General features: G+C 48.7%; 1 protein-coding gene across 1 annotated transcript in view; it reads right to left on the bottom strand.

The window, feature by feature from the left end:
- LOC147224195 (protocadherin-16-like) overlaps positions 1-18,632 on the bottom strand; it is a 105,190-nt gene extending 86,558 nt beyond the window's left edge. Inside the window, exons 1-2 of the mRNA XM_086164951.1 lie at positions 18,572-18,632; positions 14,091-15,910 (exon numbers count right to left, since the gene is read on the bottom strand). Of these exons, the coding sequence (XP_086021077.1) occupies positions 14,091-15,910; positions 18,572-18,632 (1,881 nt within the window). The remainder of the gene's footprint in view (positions 1-14,090; positions 15,911-18,571) is intronic.
- Between the last annotated feature and the right edge of the window lie 5,878 nt (positions 18,633-24,510).

The following is a 24,510-nucleotide window of genomic DNA, read 5'->3' as shown; positions in this document are numbered from 1 at the left end:
AAGAAAACTGAATCTAATCAAGCCGGAACCTCATTAGGATGCCTCCAATGTGTTATCACAACCCCAGAGAGCCGGGCGAGCGAAGGAAGTGGCCGACAGCGAGACAAAAAGCAGGGACAAAGACATCTGAGCGGAGCTGGATTTTTGGAAGCGAGGGGGTCTTGTGATCCCCCCCAATCCCTCCGCCCGCCCAGCCTCCTGTGTTTGTCCAGCGTGACAGATCCAGAGGCCCCCGCCACTGACAGCACGCTAGGGTGTGTGCGGGAAAGACGATGAATAAACATATTCAGTCCTTTTCGAGCCCCCCGATTCCCCCCCCCCTCGAAATGAAAACCCGGGTCGATATACAACTCGGAGTCACCCGATAGCTCAGATTATAGGCCGTGTTTACACGCCAGGATAAATGTACCTTCTCCAGCCAAGAGATCGGGATGTTTCTATCTCCGAGCAAACATCCGCAAACCCCGCCGCATGTTCCCCGGACCCCTCCGATGTGTTGATAATGCGGCGCGATAGCCGAAACGGCGAGAGGGTCCGAGGTAGAGACGGGAAGGCTGAACTCCGGAGGCCTCGTCCCACGGAGAGGCTCGTCCGAAGCACATTCTGGCGCGTGAATAACATCATTACGATAGAAAATACGTCAAAATACGTGGATTCGCGGGTTTTCTTATTTAAGAACCGTCCCCGCCCCTTCTTCACCTCCCGATATCACCATGGTAACCGACGATCGCTTCTGCTTTATCCGCTGCATGTGGAGAATCACCCCTCAACCCCCAGCATCTGTTTTCTTTCTCGCTTCTCCTCATTCCACGTTATTCTGTTTGTCATAATCGATTTGCGCAGTTCTTGGTTGGGGATCCTTAAAAAGCCTCTCTTTGCCAAATTCTGAACTCTAATACAAATAGCCAGCGGTCTGAACGGTGGCGAGTATTCAAAAACGCCCCGGCGTCGCTAAATGGGACTTGACAATAACCTTGAGGTAACTTTGCCAATGTTTTCCAGCGATCGTTCATCTGCCCGAACGACGTCATGAGAAGTGGGCGCCCGAGCCAAGTTGCCACGGCAGCGGCGGCAGCGGCGGCGGCGCCCCTTCCCCCTAGTCTTCGCGAAAAACACTCGGTGTACACCCGTGTATGTGTACGCGTTTGCGTGGTGAATAAAGAGCGGAAGCGACAGGGGCCTTGGGTGACTTCACACTTGAAACAGCCTGTTTACAAGTCATCCACAAAGCTGCGGGAGGCCCGAGGAGGCTCCAGGAGAAAGAACCCCTTTCACAAATGCATAGTAGAACGAGCCTGTCAGACTTTTCAAATGTCCCTAATATCCTTAATGTGGTTTCACTAAAGCCAGAATGAGACTACCATCAATACGTTTGAGGTTATACATATATATATATATGTAAATATAAATAAATACATACATGCATACATATATTTATATATATACGTACATATGTACGTATATATATAAATGTATGTATATATAGTATATGTACATTCAGATATGTATGTTTGTATACATACATGCATACATACATACATGCACATATGCATGCACATATACATACATACATGCATACATACATACATACGTGCGTACATACATACATACATACATACATGAATGGATAAATACATACAAACATAAATACATACATACATAATTATATATATACATACATACATACATAAATACATACATACATACATGCATGCATAAATACATACATACATGCATACATACGTACATACATGCATACATGTATACATACATACACACCCGTGCAAGGAAAGGCCATCAATCAAAAATCAATACATACATGCATACATAAATACATGCATGCATGCATACATGCATGTATACATCCATACATGCATGCATACATACATTCACACGCAGGAAAGGAAAGGCCATCAATCAAAAACGGTACGTGAGAGGTGATGACGGACATGGTAGCCGGGGAAGACGACGAGCGACCGACTGAGTCTCGGAGCCGGAGACCAAGTCTGATTATTTTCTCATCTTTCCCTTTTTTCGCCGTCACCGAGCTTTGACCGAAAAGCGCACCGTCCCAGTATTATGACTAGAGGTAAAAAGTCACACACTCAAATTACACGAAGCCGAGGTCACTCAATGAATTGCTCTGTGCTTGCATGTGGAGAGCATTAAGGATGTTTTAAGTCAGATTTCCTGTTCCTTTTGGGATGCACCAATGAGGACCTTTTAATAATGCGGCGAGGGAGGAGGGTGGGGGGGCTGCAGTGGAAATGTAAGGTATAATTAGACGATCATATGCAAGCGGTGAAATTGTGTAATTTCGAAAATCGGGCACGCATTTTGGCAGCTGTGGAAATTGCAATCGTGACACGATGTGGCGTTTTCACCCATCCTGCAGCAGAATTTGTGAGACGCCAAGCGCGCTCTTGTTTACTCCGAGACTAACAAAAAAATCCACTTTAAACTTCCCTCGCCGGGCTCGTTCGAAATTGAACTGGGTATTTATTTTTAATCAAAGCTACTGTCACGCCGGCGATGATGAAAACTTCCTGCGTCGGGCGCTCACATCTTCGCCCAGACAGGACCGCTTGGGCAATACGGATGTGATTTCGGTACCTCTCGCTGCTTCCCTTTGACCCCCCCGAATTTAAGAAACAATGGGACGGAGCAGCCTCTGATTGCCTTTATTGGATTAAAAAAAATAAAAAAAGTTAAAAAGAACAAACTGGTCTGAGTTGAACCGGCGATTGAGCCAAGCATGACGTGACTCCGATATAAGAAACAAGGTAAACGACAACAACAATCCCCTTATCTGGTGTCCAGGCTAATCACATTACCTGTTGTTGATAGCAAAAATTAGCATCAGGTGCTAATTTTCTTCGAGGGTCAACCCCGAAAAGCAGCATCCCCGCCGAGAAGAACCCCGATGAGCCGGATTATCGTCCGGGTATCACCTCCTGGAGCGGTTTGAGAACCTCAACCTAAAAAGCGGGCCTGAAAGTGATTCTCCCCGGCTAGAACATTAGCGATCTGGGACACGACGCAGGTGTAGAACGCGGCGGAATCGGGACGAAGGATCTTAGGCTCGGATTACGCCCGTAGTTTTACCAGGAATTTTATTTCGATATATTGCGCATTGTTTCCAGGTACTTTGACGGGACGCAGCCTGCGGAAAAAAAAACAGATGTCTGGACGCCTCCGGCGCTGGCAGCGACGCGTTGTTGAAAGACCCGGCGATTTGTTTCTCCGTCCTGTCGAACGCTACGCCGACCGGCTCCTCGAGCGGTGAGTTTACTTTGTCCAAGCCAGCTCCTTCAGCAAATTGAGAGAATAAACTTTTCTCTCTTTTTTTTTTTTTTTTTCCTGGGAACTAAACCATGAAGTATTCATTCACACGTCCGCAGAGGATGGGAAGTCTGGCTTGAAAGCCGGCGAGAGAGAGAGGGAGCCTTTGTAAAGGGGAGCGCTGGGGCATTCGCAGTCATAACACAAAACTACTGTAGAACCTCAGCGATTCTGTATTTATTTGCAAGTCTCCGTGGTTCCGCTTCGATCGGATCCCATCGACCGCGCGATCGGCTTTTCGACCTTTGATGGATCGCCGCGGCGCGACCGAAACCTCCAGATACCGCGCCAGACTGCCTGGGATGAACTCAGGTACCGTGTTGCAGAATTTCTTCCACCCCTGCGCCCTGCCTACTCTAAAACAACAAACCCCCGCCGCCTTTGCTTCTTTTTTTTTTTTTTCGTTCTCCCTGCTTTGATACCACATCACACACCTCGGAGTTCTGGACTCCTGCATACAAGCTCTGCCTAATTACGACGGAGAGTCCCATCGCTCTCACGCCGCCTCTGGGCTCCCAGCAGCGCCGGTCCTATACACGACGGATCTAAACAAAGATTTGGCGTTCAATGCGCGAGTTAAAAAGAAACATCCCGCCGCTCTCGACGTAAACTCCGCCGCACAAAAGCCAAATTAGCCTCATTGATGGAGCACACAGCACCGCGGTAATTAGTTTCCCCCGACTCTTTAAACAACATTCCCCGCGCTCAGAGGAAGCCGATATTAAGCCAAGCGGCCGTATCCTTTTTCTAGCTAATCATCGAGGCGGGTGCGTTACCTTGAAACCGAGGAAGGAATAGCAGGTGTCTTCCCAATTTGCGCGGGAGGGATCGTTTCACGGCGGCAAATTTGAGCCTGACGTAACCGACGTCGCCCGGGTCGGACCACCGTGGAGCGTCGGCGCTCGCAGACCGGGAGTCTGGTCGAGGTCGGCCCCCGGGTGCCTCGCTGTCTGAAGCCAAGACAGACACTGCCGGCTAACCCCGATGTAAAAACGGAGGATCGCTCCCCCGCAAACCTCAGTTGCGGCGTGGTTTTAATCCGTCTCTACTTTTCTCGGTCTTACAAGTCCAACCCCCCTCTGAAAAAAACTCGACTCAGCAGCATTTAAAACCAGATCTTTTACGAGCAAACGTCTGGCACCGCGCTCGTGAAACGGTCGGCCTAGAACGCGCTCTCACGGGTCCAAATGTCCAAATGTGATAAAATATGCATCATATCAGATGGAACCAATGTTCCTTCTCATTTTTTTCATACGGCTGTGCATACAGACAACCTCGCTGAGCACACCGAGGACCGCGGTGAGCAACATTAGATGTGCACGCTGTGGCCACGCACCAGTATCCCACCTTGGATCATGTCTTCTATTTTGTCCGTATTTTTCCATCATAAAACTCGCTCGCTACTTTAGCTGCGCCGCACGTTTTGCGGAGGAGACCTCTCTCACTCGAAAAAGACAAAAATCTCACCCGGTTTCACCGCTTGTTCTTCTATTTGCAGGTCCTCCGACACCAATTACAGCTTAAAAGAATCGTATTTCTTTTCTACTTTGGTTTGGAGGGTGGACGTACCCCATTAGCATGTTAGCATTAGCATGTTAGCATTAGCATCACTTAACTCCGCCACACTGTTACTATTGTTATATAGCGTGTATGGACAGGGCACGTGCTCAAGTACGGTCAATGCTGTGATTGGCTGCGTAGCGTAATTGCATCGTACCGTATGATTGGCTGGACACGCACAGTTACACAGAGAAATAATACAGAAAAAAAATTTATATATCTAATTCGATTTTGCAGGGCACTCGCTGCGCTGGATTGGTTTTCTTGTGCGCTAAGAGTGTGCGAGAATCGCGCAGTTGCGCTGCTTAGAGGGAAGATTGGATGCAACCCATAATAATACATGGATCTTTCAAAAGCGATGTAGGGGAAGAAGCCGCAGAACTCCATGTTAGCGCAAGCAGCTGAAAAAGCAGTCTGAGCTCGGCGCCGTTACGCTTTAGAGAAGAAACCGAGGCAGAAGACAAACTTAAGAAGGCTTTAGACATCAATGCCAATTTTCTTTCCTTGACAGTTTTCAATATTCTGCGGTCGGACTGATTACAGTTACAGTTACTGCCAAGAAAAGTACTGGGTTCTTAAGCGGGGGGCTAATCTGATGCGCGCGGGAGCTCCGAGCTTTGACGGCATTATTGGAGTTCAGTAGCATCTGTTAAACATCCCGGTCTGAACATGTCAATTCAGGATTCGCATTTTCCTAATCGCGGCCAGGAAGAATCGCAGGGTTTCTTTGTCATTTTTCCAGATACCTGAAAAACTACAGATAGAACAGACAACACGTCGGCTAAAAAAAAAATTAAGAGCGCAGAAACGGGGACGATCGAGCGCTCCGGCGTTTTCCGCGCGCTTTGTTGGGCTCGGCGGAATTCCGCTCGATCATTATTTCAACCGGCAGCCGGAGGAAATAGGGGACTGAGGTTGCTGGCAGACGAAAGAAATGCATTCTTTGTAAACAGCCCAGTTCTGGATATGGGGACAATTTGCTCGGCGGTCAGGATATTTTGGGTCCATGTATATATAGTGCGTGTTTTTTTTTTTTTTGTTTGTTTGTTTTCGCAAGAGGTAGGTCTATCGTGGCACAGACGGTACCTCCGTCCATGAACGTCGATGAACGCCCCGATCGCCGATTTCTCCTACCTACAAAGTGTCACAAAGCATCTGTTCGCCAGTCTGGTGGCTTCTGGGACGGACAGCAGGGGACGGTACGGATGATTTGTCGCAGATTTGCATCGGAGCCCGGCGAATATCGTGAGCAGATGACGCTTCCTGATGCCCGGCTTGTTTAGCGTCGCCAACTGCCTTGCTTTGTGAGAGCAGAAGGCCTGGCAGGCCTCGTCGCGGCGAGCCTCCTCCCCCCGCCGCCGCCCCCTTCATTCACACGTCTCCAGAGGAGGAGGGCGGAAAAGTGAATAACGGTTTACAAAGGTCGAGCGAATCGACCACGTGACCGCGGAGGTAAACGCACCTGCGGCCCGACTTTATCTTGATGGTAATTTACACCCGTTTCGCTCTAGCGTCACCAAATCCGATAAGCTCCCGCGTCAATCGGCCTTAAGACGCGTGTCCGCGTCGCGCCGGGGAGGCCCGAGGGTCCCCGAACCGGGCGGATGCGGCCGCTCCCACCTGCTCGGACACTCCGGAGGGGGGCAAAAGAGCGAGCTGGAACCCGGCCGGGGATAAAGGACGTGTGGGAAACGGAAACCGGGGGGGGGAGATAAGACGTCTGGAATAAGGAGGAGAGGGACCAAAACAGACAAAAGAGCCGGAAGAACGGAGGAGATCCCACCCTTCGGAGTCACAGAGGAGAGGTCGGAGGAGTCCAGCTGCCGAAGCTGACGCTTTGTCGCAGCTGCCGGAGAACCGAGTCTCCCCTCGGAGGACCTCCGTTGTTTTCTTTCTCTCGCTCACTTCCATCACCGCATTTATAATTCCTTCGCGGGGACTTAGACGGATGGAGTCACCTACAAACACACTGCATTAATGAAGTTTCTTCTCCCACGAGAGAGAGAAAGAGCTACATAAGACCGTCTTCCTCCTCTGAACTTTTAACTTTAGCTTTAGCTTTAGCTTCACCGCCAAGCATTGGAGGCGATGCAGCGGCCATTTAAGTTCACCTTAAGATCTCTTTTTTTTTTTTTTTGGAAATGTTTCGTCTCGGAAAGTCCAGCCCCCCCCCCCCCCCCCCCTTTCCTCCCTCCTGCCCCCCGATGTTTCATTGCTGCTGATTGTTCAGAAAGCAAAATACGAGCCCGAGTCGAAATATACGGCGCAGTAACGACCGATTTTCGTTGATCAAAACGGGCCGAAACGTACCGAAAACGTACGTAAAAATCATTTGCTTTATTTGCCCTGGACGAGAAAACGGCGAACCCCCCGGGGAAAACCGGGAAGCCGTCGACCAGACGGCGGTGAAAATGAATTCAGTTTTATTTTTTGCAGTTAGTTTAACGCGTCTGATTTCGCTAATGCAGTTTCGCCCATTTATTTTAACAGTGCGGTGCGAGAACACCCACGGATTTGGTTTTTCCGCTAATGAACACTATTTCCTCCCGGCTTCTGTGTTCAACCGTATAACATGAAAAGTTTCACCGCAACTTTCTCCCTTTTCCTGCGCCGCTGGAAAGAAGAGGGGCGGCGGATTCGCTGATGGACGTCTGAGCACAATAAAAAAAAAAAAAAAGCGCTCGGCAGTCTACGGCGCTGCAACTTTGACCCAGACGCCCACGCCGCTTCCAGATGTACATCGGTGTTGATGTTCCCTCCGCTGCCCCTGCGCAAAACCCGGGAGTGAACGTTCAAGGAAGTATTACATTTGTGAAGGCATTAAGTAGCACATCCAGTTTCCTGCAATTTGGCCGTTCCCTGAAAATAGCGTCGCACCACAGAGCCACAGCGAAGCTCGGCAGTTGCCAGAGGAGGGAAAAAGAAACACGGAAGATCGAAAAAAAAAAAAAAGAAAAATGGTATGACGGGCGTGGGGGGGGGGGTGAGCCAGTCTGGCATTAAAACAGAAAAGTAGTGAACATTTTGTTTGTCACGGGCCCTCCGAGGGAAAAAATAAAAAAAAACGCTTGGTGAGAATTGATTGCATGTTCCACGGACGAAAATAAGGCCAAACTGATAATTTCACCCATCTCTGTGTTTAGATACAAAATTTAAAAGAAAAAAAAAAAATCATGTGCATCCTCTGGACAAGATTTGCATTTGTTAGACAACCCTGAAACACGGAGTGTGTGTGTGTCATGAATGAGCATTCAGATATTCATTTGAAGTATTTTGCAATTTAAAAAAAATGACGGTGAGTCTATTCCGCAGAGAAAAAAAAAAAAAAAAAAAAAGGGCGGTTCTCTTGAATACAACATAAATGTACTTAAGGGGAACCAATCCAGCCCGTAATCTGAATTTATTCTGCACCACAGAGGACGTCAAAAAAAAAAAAAAAACAGTACCCGATGCAGAGCAGACGAGTGTTTTTACATTCAGTCACTCTTCGTCACTGAACAGTCAAAGAACCGACCGAAGCGTTTCTCTGAAAGGCAGATATATGAATATATATACGTGTGTTTGCATGTTTGTGATTCTCCTCCATCGGTCTGCCATATTCAAAAAGAAAGAAGTGGTCCAGAGTACCACTTAATTGACGTACTTTTTTTCAGTCCCTCCATCAACTACCCGCGGGCGCGTCGTTTTCCCTTTTCTCTCCGGTTCTGAGATACACTTGATCCGCAGTTTCTTTCGAATACGCGCGGTTAAGCGTAAGTAAGAGGGTGGGGTTTAGAAAACTTGGTATTCCCGGCAACCTGACTAAACACAGGGCTGCTGCTGCTGCTGCTGCTGCTGCATTATCTCCATCTGAATAGATGGACGGGAGTAATTGGATGGAGCCAATTCGGTGACAGCCGGAGGGGCGCTCGCCGCCGCGCCACATTCTCCGGAGCCGCGATCGACACCGCTGTCTGGAAGTGCCGAGGAGAACCCGTGATTTTTTTTTTTTTTTTTTTTTTTTTTTTTTTTTTTTTTGTTAACCAGGGTTTTGAATAAACGAAAAGACAGGAAGCAGAGCTGGAGGTCGCAGAGATGAAGATGCTGATGTTTCTTTTTGGGAGTGACCGGGAATAGGATAGGATCGGGAATGAGATGTTTTGGAGAGAAGGTCAGAGAAGCCAGACTGAGATGGTCGGGTCGTGCAAGGAGAAGGGAGTGTGAATATATCGGTAGACGGATGCTGGAATTGGAGCTGCCAGGCAGGAGGTCTAGAGGAAGATTTATAACCCTGGTGAATCAGTAGTGAATCAGAATCAGAATTTTTTTTTTTTTTTTTTTTTAACTGGGAGGCACAGGGGGTAGCATAAAAGAAAAAGGATTAATATAAATATATATATTATATATATACACTGCTCAAAAAAATAAAGGGAACACTTAAAAACACATCCTAGATCTAAATGAATGAAATATTCTTATGAAATACTTTGCTCTTTACACAGTTGAATGTGCTGACAACAAAATCACACAAAAATGATCCATGGAAATCAATTGTATCAACCCATGGAGGTCTGGATTAGGAATCACACTCAAAATTAAAGTGTAAAAACAAACTCCAGGCTGATCCAACTTTGATGTAATGTCCTTAAAACAAGTCAAAATGAATCTGTGTTGCTTCCTGAGTGGACACTATGATTTCACAGAAGTGTGATTGACTTGGAGTTACATTGTGTTGTTCAAGTGTTCCCTTTATTTTTTTGAGCAGTATATATATATATATATAGTGCAAATTGTAAGTAAGCTTGCTCTGCATTTATATAATAAATATATCATGAGTGGTATGGCGCTAAGGGATTTGCAGGATTGCAGGGAATTGAGGGGTGTCAGATCTGCGCGGCTGATCTGCGAAGATCTTTTAGGCGGTTTTTAATATTTGAGTGTTATGGAAGCGGGAGAGAGAAGTCTGAGGGTGATGGGCAATTATTTTGGAGCAGAGCAAGGTGGCGCTTTCCAGACCGCAGGTCACAATGATCTCAACGAAGGCGTAATAGATCGCTGTTCGGACCTCGGATGACTTCCTGAGCGGGTACAGCCTGTAGCTGACGTTTCCCGATGATCTCCTCAGCGTTAGAGGAGGTTGTCAAAGATACCCGGACACTATCTTTTACCCAGGATGACCATGTCCTTTCGTCTCACTCACATTCAGGAGTGACAGAGGGTGTAAGAGAGGAGGATGCAGAGAAAAGAGTCGATTCGCTTTGGCGACCCCTGAAGGGAAAAGAAGTTTCGTTAAAGCTACTGTATGTCACTTTAACTTGAATCCGTGTGTATATTTACTCTACAAACCTACTACGCCTTCCACTGCGTTCAAGGAAATGACGGCACGTCTGCGGATGGAAGAGCACCGTATCATCAACCTCTCACACACTGACCTCACCTGCCGGGGAAGGAGTTGTTCCTCCGTCGAGTTTATTTTGTGATACCCAAAAAGCCCGCGGGGTCTCGATGGGCGCCGGTTTTGTGTCGCTAGCGGGAGGGCGACGGCGACAAATAGTCTTTTTTGACCGGGGTAAAGCTAGACCTCGTTGCTCGCTCCCGGTCAAAAGGAAGTGAAGTGAAAGCGACACGATTTTTTGGAAAGAGACCCGGCGACGGACAGACGAGGCGGCCCCCCTGCTCGTGTCACCTCCATCACTCATGCCAGCACTTGTCAGGGCTCATTTCCCGTTCAGCTGCCCGGAGACCCCCCTCTCGCCTTTTCCGCTGGAGCCAGAACAACCCCCCGCCCCACCCCACCCCCGCGCCCCCAAAAAACAGACAGAGGGACAATTCTTTGGAGGGGGACACACTTCGACCCCCGAACAGAAAACTGCCACGATATGAGGTGAAAATTATTCCCCGATGGGGGAGCGCTGACATCACCCGGAGCGAGGGCTTCGGCAGCTCGTAACTGAAAGTTCACGTAGGAACAGGCAAACAAGCCTTTGAGACGGGAAAATATATCCTTTCTTTATTGGGCATTAGGAGCTGTTTTAAGGCCCATTTATGTTCGACGTTAAATACCCATACGAGGTCGCGGATACCTAGCCAAACTAAGCAAACGGAAGTCAAGGGGATGCAGTGTTGCACGGTATGCTTAACCGACGAAAGGAACGGAAAAGAGGGACAACGCGGCATCGGAAAAACAGGGGAGAAGAATTCGCCATCCATGCGCCACCTTGTACTTAATGGCTACATCTACTGCGCTCTATCTATCTTTAAATGAACACTGTCACCTATTACTCCAACTCCACCATGTTTGTTATTGTCTAAAACGGACCTTTGGGACTTGGAGGGCAACTCCGAACTGCACTGCCCTCTGGTGGATTGTTGCTAACCACTACATCACAGAGGGGAAGTACGGTATGTTGGCGGCGGCATCGGACGATATGTGAAACGGACGTCGCTATTTATCGACCCTTAATCGTCGGGTTGTCCTTTTTAACGCCTTATCTCACCCTTCTTCTCTGTCATGAATTAAAAGCCTGTTTTCTTGATGATAAAGTCCTGAATGACAGTTGTTTGTTCATTTCTTCACTCGTGATCTGTCACCGCTACCGGCGTCACGGATGAGGTGCCAGAAACTATCCCAGATGTCATTGGATTACATTACATTACATTCGGCAGACGCTTTTATCTAAAGCGACTTACAAGAAGTGCAGTTCAGGTACCGAAGATCAGAAGTACCAGTAGTCGGAAGTCAGAAGTAACCACTCAACCAAATATCCATCTCAGAACCATATACATGCATACATTCATTTCACCATTTTGTGCTTGGTGAAGAGGTATGTTTTCAGCTCACGGTGAAAAATGGGCAGCGACCTCGCCGTTCGGACCTTTTTCGGGAGTTTGTTTCACCGCCGAGGAGCCGAGAAGAGCCGAGACCGGTTCGATCGGGAGCCGGGGGCTCCGAGTGTCGGGGCGGACGGTCGCCCGGAGGTGGCAGATCAGAGGGGACGGGTAGGGGACATGTGGCTCGACCATAACCTGGAGATAAGACAAGGCTGTCCCCTTCACTGCCCGGTAGCCTAGCACCAGGGACTTCTACTTGATGCGGGCGACTACCGGGAACCAGTGCAGGGACATAAGAAGGGGAGTTGTGTGGGAGAATTTGGACACCAGACGGGCTGCCGCTTTCTGAATAACCTCCAGAGGCCTGATGGTCACCGCTGGGGCGCCGGCAAGGAGGGAGGTGCAGTTGTCCAAACAAGAGATGACTAGAGCCTGGATGAAAGGTGGGGTTCACATAAAGGGACATACAAATATTCACCCTCCAATGAACCTCCTGTATGTTTTTGGAGAACCGGAAAGAACCCCCCCCCCCCCCGGCGGACACGGAAAGAACATGTAGACTCCACACAGGAAGGCCTCCTGGCTGGGATGGCACTTCTTGTAGACGAGGTTGCACCAACGCCATTTACAAATGGAACAAATAGACGTTATTGAACTTTATTTTCAGTTTCACTGCTGTTTCCCACATTGACTGTTGACTTATGCAAATTTAATTTGAAAAAGACATGAAACTAATAACAAGTAGTGGAATCGGTAACGGCTCATTAGACGGATCCAACATTGCAGCGAGCGGTTTTCAAAATATCGCTGTTGTTTTTTTTGTTTTTTTTCATGTTTGCATTTGATTTTCCTCATTGTGCTCCGGGGTGACCTATTTTTCTTCGCAGCAAATCTAACATGTTGAATTACAAGACCGATTGCCGTTAATAAGCTTAAGCCCTTATTTTTGGTTATCTTCTCGCCTCGCCTCCCCTCCGCTAAACATCTAATTCCGAAGTTATTCTTAATCTGACTGATGCGGGGAGGAGTGAAAAAAAAACAAAAAAACGGCGGCGGCCCACATTGGAGCGATCATCGACGGAGACGCCGCTGACCGGCGTGGGATGAAAACAAACCACTTGAAAAGATTCAAAACATGGATGACAATACGACATGCTGTAATATTGTGTGAAAGGGGGAGAAAAGGGGTTGCGTTACAGAGAGAGACAGAAAAAAAAAAAAAAAAAAAGGCAGTCATCAGACGTCTTGCTAAGATGTTTGGATTTCGGAGCTGGCATCCCGAGTAAGAGCAGTCTGTTCTCACATGATCTGCCAACTAACATCCTGGGAGGCCCAGGAGAGGCCAGAGAGCGGCGGTTTAGAAAAAAAAAGGCACCGCATATTTGGGGCCACGTTGAGACCGCCGATCGAGCGCGTCGTGCATTTCGGGCCTCGTACGAGGAGAGGCGGCGATACATCGAAGGAAACGGCGAGGAGAGCTCGCAATTTTAAAAGAACGCTAAATACGGGTTTTCATATATTTTTCACAGAACTCGCGCCCGCATTGGAAAGAGTGATCACGGGGGCCGCGACGTCCTCCAAAACATACATTTCTAAACTATTCTTTGGTTTAAATTTCCAAATTCTATAATCAATTTCAGTAAATCTCCCCCTCCTTATCCTTGCGGTCGCTGGGATTTATAATTAGGAGACCTCACACAAGAAGCCTCCGTAGCCTTCCCTTCCCTTCCCTTTATTCCAGCCGGGAGTAGCGGGGAAAAGCCCGAGTCTCCACCCTCCTTCTCCCAAGGACGAGCCCCGGGCCGGGATCCAGTCGTCCGCCGTCTGGGCCGCCGTCCGCGTCCAAACCCCTTGATCGGGCGTTGCGCAACGCGCAAAGAAGAATTTGCGAGACTCTCGGCACTTGTAAAAAAAAAAAAAAAAAAGAAGAAAGAGACACGACCACGCTAACTGGAAGGGACGGTATGCGCCGATGACAGACGCCGACGCTCCGTCCGTCTCGTCGTGCGTTGTCAGTTTTTCCCTTCGTTCTAAGTGAGATGTGTTTCCAGGCCGAAGTGACGTCTTTTTTTTTTTTGAGACGCTGCCTTTGTTACCTTTTTTTTGGGGGGGATGGCAGCCAAAGTGCATCTCTTTCAGGGGGGGCGAAACCCCAGGTAAATCACTCCTAATGCAACCCGGTTAAAAGATAACGCTTCAAAGAGCGACTCCGCGCGCAAAGCGACCCGGAAAAATAATTCCCAGCGGTTTGATAAATTCATTTGTGTTTTGCTGTCTTTCTCGTCGCTAATCCCGCAACGCCTACAGACTCCTTAGATGAATTAAGCATTAAACTATACGGATCGGCGAAGGAACGCGAGTCGAGGAAGCGGGCATACCTCCAGAACGCAGGTCCCGGCAGGCGTGTCCTCCTTGACGGAAACGTTGTAGAAGCTCCTCTCGAAAACCGGCTCGTTGTCGTTTATATCCTGGAGAGCGATGTTCACCACCGCGGTGGAGGAGAGGGGCGGTTTCCCTCCGTCCGTGGCGACGACGGTGATGCTGGGATTGGGATTTTTTTCGTAATCCAGCTGCGACAGGGTGGTGATGATGCCCGTGACGGAGTCGATGCCGAACCAGTCGGAGGAGGCCCCTTTGTCCCGCAGGACGCTGTACCGAATGTCCCCGTTTGGCCCCTGGTCTTTGTCTCGCGCCGTCACCTGCAACACGAAGCTGCCCGGAAACACCACTTCCGGTATGACCTGCCGGTACGCCAGCTGGTCGAACAGCGGGGGGTTGTCGTTCACGTCGGTCACCCGGATGACAAAAGACGACTCGGCCCTGAGAGGCGGCGTGCCCGAGTCCGTCGCCATCACTCTCAGCTCATAGGCGTCTCGCTCCTCCCGGTCCAGGATTTGGTCCACGCAGATCAGATAGATGATGTTATCTTTGGTCGTCAGACCGAATTTCCCGTCCCCGCCCTCCAGGGACACGTTGACGTTGGCGTACTCGCCGTAGTCCGGGTCGGTGACCGAGATCCTGGCCACGTACTGGCCCGGCTGAGCGCCCTCGGAGATCCTGGGAGAACCGTCTTCGCTCAGGAAGATGATGGTCATGGTGGGCTGGTTGTCGTTGTAGTCTCTGACGTGGATCGTCACGAAGGCGTTGGTCACCTCCGGGTGCGTGGCGTTGTCTTGCGCCTGAACCACCAGCTCGTGAACCCTCCTCATCTCGAAGTCCAGCGGCTTGTTCAGGGTGATGACGCCGGTGCGGCCGTCGATGACGAAATACCGGTCCGGGTCGCTCTGCCGCCTGTTGATCTCGTACAGCACCATCCCGTTGTCTCCCTCGTCGGCATCCGTGGCGAACACCTGCAGGATGTTGCTGCCCGGCTGGAGGTTCTCCGAAATGATGGCGTGATAGCGGCTCTGGTTGAAAAACGGAGCGTTGTCGTTTATGTCCTGCACGTTAATATCGAGTGTCATCTGATCGGTCCTTTTAGGCCGACCGCCGTCGAAGGCCTCCAGCGACAAAGTGTAGGTGGATCTCTTCTCTCTGTCCAGAACGGCATTGACCACCAAGTCCAGGTAGAGGACCTCGTTGCTGCCTCTTCTGGTTTCCAAGGCGAAGGGCTGCCCGATGTTCCCGTCCTTGATGAGATAACCCTGCGTCGTAAAAAGCCCCCCGTCGGCGTCGGCGGCCGGCTCGAGAGGAAACCTGGTGCCGATGGCCGTCTGCTCGGGGATTTTAAAGGCGGCCCGTTTTTTCGGGAACGTCGGGGCGTGGTCGTTTATGTCGTTCACCTTGATGTTAACCTCCACCGTCACTCCCGTCATGGTGACGGCGATGAAATTGTACCGGTCTCTCGCTTCCCTGTCCAGCACTTTCGCCGTGCTAATGATTCCCGTGCTCTCGTTGATGTCCAGATCGCTGCCGACGCCCGTGCCCTCGTGGTCGGAGATGAAGTAGAGCGAGGCGGTGACACCGGGAGGAAGTCCGGCGCTGATGTCGCCGACGATAGTGCCCGCCGGCTGTTCCTCGTCGAGCTGTAGGTCGAGGGTGGCGCGCACCACGGGCGAGAGGAACGCCACCAGCTCCAGCGCCACGTACGCCGCCAGCAGGATCCGTCTGCCGCACCAGCACTCGCGGTACAAAGGATCCATCGCGCCCTTCCCGAAACCCTTGGCTGATGTCTTCATTTTGGCTTCTCTTTTCAAACCTGCGGACACAAAAGAAGAAAAATTGAAAAAAAGAAAAATCAAAGTGAATCAGAACCCGTAAAATAAAACAGCGGGAACAAGGTATTATTTCTGGGTCAAAATACAAAGTAGGAATACAAATAAAAGCGGGAGACAAGCCGTGAGTTTTGTCTTAACTTTGTCAAATTTGGACTTTCCTCGAAAAATAAATAGGTCGGGGAAAAAAAAAGAGATTTTCAATTATTTCGACTGCAATCGGAGGGTACGCTCATTTTTACATCAGAGATGCATAAGCGGGACGTCTCCGCGGCAACAATATAAAGCCGTCACAAGTAAGCGTGAGCATTTGAGAAATTGCGAACGTCTTGCGTAAACACGGATATTTCCCCGGAGACGAGTCCTGGAACACCAGGGTCTGCGAGATGCGGCGGAGCAACAAAGAAGCAGCTCAACAAGCCAGACACCATCCATCAGAATGTTCTTTGGATGCCTGTCTAAAGAGTCTTTTTGCTAAACACAAAAAGCAACCGGCGTTCGAGCCTAATCCTGTCAAAAACGGTGATATTTGAGACGTTTAGGAGAGAGGGGGAAAAAAAAAAAACTAGGAAATCTCGCCTACGGATGCATTTATTAGTCCGACGGACCAACTTTCTGACGAGGGCCCCCCGTCGCTCCCCCCGGTGGTCCGAGGATAAAACTGCAGGGTCGTCTCTGCGGCCGCCCCCGGGGGAAGACCCTGAAAACCGCACCGCGATCCGCCTCATCCGTGATTTCGACGGTGATTTTGAGTGACGGGAGCGGCGCAGGAGTGCCGCGGGGCTCCGCGCAGTCTAGCTCTCTTCCTTTTTCTGGCTCTGCGGCATTGTAATTAAGGTCTGCTGGAAGCCGGCCATAAGCCTGCGGGATCCCGAGGCTAATTTCAGTCCGCCGTGTTTCGAGTCCTCCGATATCAAAGACTCGGAGACGCGGAACGTGAACGCTGACGTTACAAAGATGGACGTTTTTGTTTTTTTTTTTTTTTTTTTTTTTTTCCCTCGCGCCGCGACTGACGGGACCGCAACTACAGAAAACGCAGATTTAAAAAAAAAAAAAAAAAAAAAAAAAAAAAAATCTGCCCTTGCATACCGAGCTGTAAGCGCTTTGTACGTTTTGCTGCTCTTGGCAAAACGCGAGTGCGTCTGCGACCGCCTCGGACTCTTGACAGCACTTGAACCTTTAAGTCTCCGTAATGATTTATTTTTACGGCAACGCAGGGGATGCTCTCGCGCAGACTATCTCTAAAGTGCAAAGGATTACTTCGCAGGGGCAGAATCTGCGTCCAAACGGCACAACTGAAATAATGCACCTTCTCGGTTCAGCTGCAGTTGAGGACCTCTGCAGAGCGAAGCGGCTTAATGGATATAGCAGGCACAGGCGGGCTAATCGCGCAATACCAGGTTAAGGGAGATATAAGGTTAGAGAAAAAGTCTGCATGAATGTCAAGAAAAAAAGAAAAACTTCTGCGCTCTAATTTTACCATATGTATACCGACCGCAGCCGGCTAACCGCACGGGCCTCCATTAACTTTGGAATTCCGTGTCTGAAAACTAAAAAGTCAGTTAACAGTCCGGGTACAAAAGCCGACGGCCTATTTGCGCATCGGGGAAAAAAAGAATCCGGGAGTTCGGAGCTGCGGCCGATCGTCGAGAGCGGTCTCCTTTAGCCGGCCGATCCAACCGTGGCTCGGTTTTTCAGATTTTTCCTCGCGTCGTCGTCCTATTCTTTCGGAATCCTCTTAAGTCAACTCCGGCGAAATCCCGGTTCTCGGGATTTACATGCAGAATGAATCGTCTCCGGGAGCCCGGCGGATATCGCCTGGAGTTGCGAAAAAATGCTCGGCCTTTTGTTTTGCTTTTCTTACTTCTCGACCAAAAGTTTGAGTTTAGCAAAATAAGACAGGCACTTTTTTTTTTTTTTCTCTCTTTTTTTATGTAAAGCTGAGAAACGTATTTGCCTATCGATATCCCCGCTTGTCTCTTTTCCGTGGAGCGCTCCGCTTCCCTTCTCACACTCCTCCTAGGATGAGTAGACATTTGGTTTGGCGGATTTAAAAAGAAAAAAAAAAAGGATTTGAACAAACACTGCTGCCATCTTCCGAGGAAACCCCTGAAACATAAACATTATAATGCACGATAACTTGCCGTTTAAGCCACAAGCAGGTTTGGAAAATAGTGGCCTCGGGCTTAAAATATCAATATATCACGATTATATTGTGAGGATTTTTGAAAAAACAACAGGTTGTCTCTCGTGAAGTTAACGTGGCAGCTTCCCTGATCCGAAAAGACAAATAGCTTTCTGGGGGGACGAGTGCGGATGATTCGTTTCGGTTGCAAATCCTTAATTAAAACAACTAAAGTTTTGAACTCGCCAAGAGGTACGACTCGCCTGACAGCCCGTGTAAAACGAGCTTCTAATTTTTTTCACGTCACGATTCGAGCGAACTGGAAGAAAAAAAAAAACATCTGCGGTTTTCGGGAACGTGCCAGTCCGTCTGACGATCGACGGGGCCGTAATGGAAATCGCAGGAGCCGACGCGGATTGGACGGACGCTAGGAGGGCCGAAAAAAAAACGCTTTGAACGCCTGCCAGAGCGCCGCATCTCGCGGACGTTTCTGTGCCCTCCATTAGTCTTCAAAACGTACGTCCCCGGGCATTGGGGAGGTCGGGAAAACTCATCGGGAGGCTCTCGCGTGTATCAAACATGGTATTGGGAAAACACACCGCTTCATTTTTCACGGGCGGAGCGGAGGCCGCTGGAAGCACCGTGACGAGAGGGATCATCTCTTTCCCACACCGCGAGCAGCATGGGCTAGTTCAGCTGTTTGTGTAAGATGTTCTGGATTAAAAAAACACACACCTTATCCCTTTGAAGATGACACCGTCTGATATTGCGTCGGCCGTACTGGCGGTTGCATCATTAAAAACACATGTGTATCGGGTTACGGTGGCTGGCCGCGAGGAATGTTTGGCCGTTACTACAGCAGGGGTCAAAGGTCGCCTTATGTGAATCCTCTCAAAATGTCAAAGAGGACAGGATGGATTGAGATTTTTTTTTTTTTTTTTCCCTGTTGTTAAAACACGTTGTGTTTACAAAAGATTTTCGGATCCCCTCCCGCGGAAACCGTTTCGCCGTCAAATCGCGGATTAAGGTTAAACTTAAATTTAGCTCTTCGGTGAAGAGCGACTATTATGATTTCTTTCACGTGCGTTTACCTCCTGTTTTTTTTTTTTTTTTTGAACATTTATTAGAACAGGTTCCTTGACAGAGTCACACATATTCTTACAAAACCTCATGACAAGATACACATTATACAATATTCTTTATAGGTCACTTAATTCCTCACTAGCAAGAGAAAAATAAAAAAAAAAAAAAAAAAAAAAAAAAAACATCTAGCTCAGTCAAATAGAGATAATATCTTCAACTCTCCGAATTTACTTCCTGTTTTTAACGAAGCCAAGCGATGACATCGGCGGTTCGGTTTGAAGTCCCGCTCACGTGTAATCAACCCCCGAGAAAAACATTCATAATACAAAGCTGATTCTGCATTCATTTATTCGTCCTTGGATCGTCCACGCTGTGGATATTATACATACCGTCGCAGGGATGCTGGAGATTATCCTAGCTGGCACGAGGCGAAAGGCGGGGTATTGATGGCGAGGGCGCGTCTACGGACTCGCGGCCATTCGCTGGTTATTTGGACGTACGGTCATTCGTAAGGCGCGCAGAGCAGAGTTCCCAAACCGCCGGGCCATGGACCACTTGTTCAAAAATGAAATGTATTTTGTTTTCATTCGTCTTCCGGCTATCTCATTTTGAAAGATTGCCACTTCCGCCCGCAATCCACTTATTCAAAGGGTTTTTTTGGCAAGTCGGTCGGGAGGCTAACCCTCGCTGAAATGGCCCGCGGACAAATTGCACCGGAGAGCTTGTTTGAAAAGGGGAAAAAGAGCCAACGATGAGACACCAGAAGGGTCTCAGAGTGCATTTCAAGGAAAATACAAAGAGTCCTACTTAAACGGGTTCAACCCCAGTTCACCAAAAACCAGGATGAAAGTGGTCCAAGGCACTAAAAAGTTTGGAGACCACTAGTGTAGAAACGTGCAACCGTTCGCTCTCTCAATCGCATGTCATGAACCTACTGCTTGTTTTTGGATTGGGGGGAGAAAACCGGAGAACCAGACAAAACTCCACATTTTCCCAGACGCCATCTAACCGGGGACCTTCTCGCAAGGAGGAGGCACGACCTCTAAACACAGTGTCGTCGAAATAACTGATTGTTTTAGGTGAGAAAATGCACGGTTGCGCCGGTGAGGATCGACCGATGACCCGTTTCATGAGCAGCCATTTTGACCAATCAAAGCTAATTCATCGAAAAAGGCTAGTGGCGCTAAGGTGAGCCATTTTCGTGCAAGCTCGCTCTCTGACACGGTCCGATCCGACGTTAATGTTACGTCTTACACCTAAGCTTTTCCTGCTCCGGCGAGCCAAAATTCCTGCCATTCAAAACAGGCCGTTGACAGTAGGTAGCCGTCTGCCAGGGTGTCTGTGTTACACCGAGTGGAACGTGGACAAATCAAACAAAGCGCTGAGCGTAAGTCAGACGTTCACACTCTCTGGCAACAGGGTGTTTAGAAGAGGAATCTAATGATACCGGTAAAACATTCAGCAAAACACATCATAAAAAGCTACATCGGGACGGTACATAAACACGCTGCTCTCGTCCAGTCGATAAAAGTCAGTCGAGGAATCGTTTTTGTCAAGTCGGATTCTATCGCTACGCCGTCTAATCACAACACAGCTGTCTGATGACACTTTCCGTCTAGAGCGAGTCTGGACTACCCTCTTTAAGATGATTTACAGCAGGGGCCGGCAATTATTTTGGCTGGCGGGCCACATTTCTTTCTAATTTTCATGCGCGTGCCAAATAAGTATCATGCAAATTGAATCAAATGAACAATGCAGTTTAAATATTTACATTTTTTGGCATTTTCTTTCAACTTTAAAATAATTAATAATGTACCAACATCATTTTGTTTGTAATTGTCTATACAGAATTAAACAAAAGGAAGGAAAAAGGAGTTTCTAAGTTCAATATTGATTGAAAATATTCAAAGAAAATAGCAAAACGGGACGTAAAATACCCGGGTCTGATTTACAGCAAGTAGGCATTCAGTAAATTTTAAACTTTCCCAGTTGACCGTTTGCCAAACTGCACGAAAAACACCCAAACATCCACCAAAACCTGTGATCGTTCGCAACGGAGGAAGTTTTAAACTACGCTAATTTCAACTTCCAACCACGATCTTGAAAACGCAGGGCGATCGTGCAAACCACGCAAAGAAGTTAATTTCCACGATCCTGAAAACGCATGGCAATCGCACAAACCATGCTAAGATGCTACTTTCAACGTCCTTCCACGATCTTGAAAAACGCAAGGCGATCGCGCAAACCATGCTAAGAAGCTAATTTCAACGTCCTTCCACATTCTTGAAAACACAGGGCGAACGCACAAACCATGCTAAGAAGCTAATTTCAACGTCCTTCCACGATCTTGAAAACACAGGGCGATCGCACAAACCATGCTAAGAAGCTAATTTCAACGTCCTTCCACGATCTTGAAAATGCAGGGCGATCGCGCAAACCATGCTAAGAAGCTAATTTCAACGTCCTTCCACGATCTTGAAAATGCAGGGCGATCGCGCAAACCATGCTAAGAAGCTAATTTCAACGTCCTTCCACGATCTTGAAAATGCAGGGCGATCGCGCAAACCATGCTAAGAAGCTAATTTCAACGTCCTTCCATTATCCTATAAAGCCAGGGTGATCGAGCAAACCACGCTAAGCAGGCTAGCCTGCATCTCTAGCATAATTGCGGCGTGATATGTCGCGTGTAGCCCGCGGACTGTGTACGACCGAGAGCACAGCGTTGTTTTCAGACAAAATCATGCCTGAGAGGATCAAGCTCCTAGCATTAGCTCAGCCGGCTACTTACAATTCAGGCCCGGTCTCAAGTGGGCACTCAAATTTCACACCGAAAATCTCAGGGTGTCCACTCATGCCGCGACATAGCGGAAAATGCACATTTCTCAGAGAAAAAAGGTGAAACTCTCGATTCGACGCTTTAATCCCAAACAACGCAATAAGGGTCACGGTCCCTGAATAGTGACGGGAAAGATTCCTGCGGTGGAAATGAGCGTCTCTTGAGTCGTCCGGTCCGCACCGCCGCTTCCTGGCACTGCCACATTCTGGAATCCACCGTGGATCACGTCCCAATTTCAGTGACTTCCTGCACTGACCCACGCGCCAGGGGGAGAGGCGGACCGGCGGCCGATCTTCCCACTTGATTCGTAATATTCCGAAGCCGCTGATCTTGTTGTCTCCGTTGGGAACGTTGCCTGCAGTTATCTTTCCTGATTCCCCTCAGCTTCCATTTATGGGGGGATTGTAAATAAAAGATGATGACTTCTTGAATTCCCCTCCTTGTCCCTGATCCTCAAATCTTGACGGCTAATCGCTCTGCCCCTCAGAATACAAACAAAATCTAATTGGGAATTTGCAGTTTTAGCCCCCTGCTCTCCCCGATAATCCCGTCCAACTTGCTGAATCTCAGCCCCGCCCGAAGCAACTTGTAGCCGACAATCAGGCGAACTGCCGTCCGTCCCGAGTACACGCTCAATTTGAATTTCAGACGGGATGTTTTTGTATATGCCAAGCGGCGCGACCGCGCGCGTCGATAGCGTTATAAACAAAGCTTCATCTACTCGAGGTCTTTAGCGGAGAAGCTAATGCGGGTTCGTCTTCCGAGGACAGCTCGGTTTCGGTAGCCCGCGTTCCCCCGATCGATTACGCAATTTTCGGCAGGTGGCGTCGACAAACCGGCGGGAGGACACAAAAAAATAAAATAAAATCAGCCTTTTGGTTCGTTTCTTACGGAACAGTGACTACTGGCGGTTTGAAGAGCTGGTATGCGCTGCAGTGGCCAAAGAACTGCGAGTAAACTTGGGTTGTGAGTAACAGGAAGGAGAAAACAAACTCGGGAGGTAAAAAGCCTTCTGGCAAGACAGTCTCAGAGGCCATGGTTGATGTACACTTGACCTAGTTTCACGAATACTGAGACAGCAAGAAGATGAGTAAAAAAAAACCGCAGTGACTCCAGCCAGACAATTTTCAGAAATGTAATCCACCAATAAACTTTCTGGGTGGTGTCGGTGTGCCTGTCCTGGGAGATACATATGTTGTGATTTTCATTCCTTTTTAGGAGTCCGGATCACCGGCTCCATCCAGCTACAAAGACAAATGAAGTGAAATGATTACTTCATGCGCCGCGCCAAGGGTTTATGACATAATCCTTGGATTGTTATAAAAGCTGCGGAGGTCCAACTTTTGGTTTTATCCATCACTGCTTCCTTTTTGTTTGTTTTCCGTGTGAGTTAGAGAATTGAACTCCGTCCATTGCGCGAACAATGGGGGCCCGGGGACGGAATGACGATCAAGATAAGAATTTTTCTCATCAGCGAGGCTAACGGCGAAGATATCTAACGAAAAGCGGCGAAAACGGAAAAATAACACGGGGAGCGTCGGCGTGAGGCGTCAGGTTTTTTTTTTCGCACCTCTTCCAGATAGTTAGCGAAGAAACGTCTCAGGGTCTTAGAAAGTCCACACGTTGTTATCCTGTCTTGTTATTTCATACCAGCTGCGGAGCGCACACTGACAGCCCGAATCGCATTACACCATCAGATAATTTGCTAAAATAATCAATGTAAGATTACAGAGCTGCAGAAAAAGGAAAAGAAAATTGACAAAAGCTGATGATTTACATGTGTAACAGAGGCCACTGGGTTCCTCGGCGTGACGTGACTAGACCTCGCTCTCCTCGCGTCCAGACGAGTGCTGGCAACTGAAGACACAGCCGAGGGATTTGAGCCCCCCCCCCGACCCTCCGACCCCCCCCGACCCTCGGCACGGCCCCCCGGCCTTCCGTGCCAGGGATTGCGACTCCAGGTCCGCTGCCATGGCCGAGATGGGATGGAGGGCGCAGGAGGTTTTTGGGGGGGAAGGGTTACTGAAGCTATATTAACCTCCCAACACCTGCGGAGACCTTCTCCCGGGCTGAGGGGAGCTTAAGACGGGCCGGATTTATCAAAAAAAAAAAAAGGCCTTGTGACGCCGTACGTCACGATTTTGCGACCGGCGACTTTTCTGCCGCGCGTTTCCTCCGCTCTGATTGGTTTTCCCGTTGCGTGGAGCTCTTAGAGATTAACACGAAAGCGTTGTATCGGAAATAGATCAAAAAAAAAAAAAAATTCCCGAGTGCCGAAACGGCTTCATGCTTACGTAACGAAAACACATTGCTATGCGCATTAAGAGACATCCGTGATATAACTTGTCGTATCCACTCTGCTGATTACCGCCTTGTTTACAAAGTTTCTGAAATACGCGTCATTACTTGGAGTTTCAAGTTTATAGGAAGCAAAAAGAATCCCCACACACAACCATCTGGGGTGAAAAAAAACACTTGTTATTTCAAGATAATGATGTGTGTTCACTTCCAGTGCTGTGAAAACAGTGGGGTAAAACTTA

The sequence above is a fragment of the Fistularia commersonii genome, chromosome 18 (genome assembly GCF_037954325.1).
Source record: "Fistularia commersonii isolate RoL2024-O1a breed Wild chromosome 18, RoL_Fcom_v1.0, whole genome shotgun sequence".
Classification (NCBI taxonomy): Eukaryota; Metazoa; Chordata; class Actinopteri; order Syngnathiformes; family Fistulariidae; genus Fistularia; species Fistularia commersonii.
This window is presented reverse-complemented; position numbering and strand designations above follow the sequence as displayed.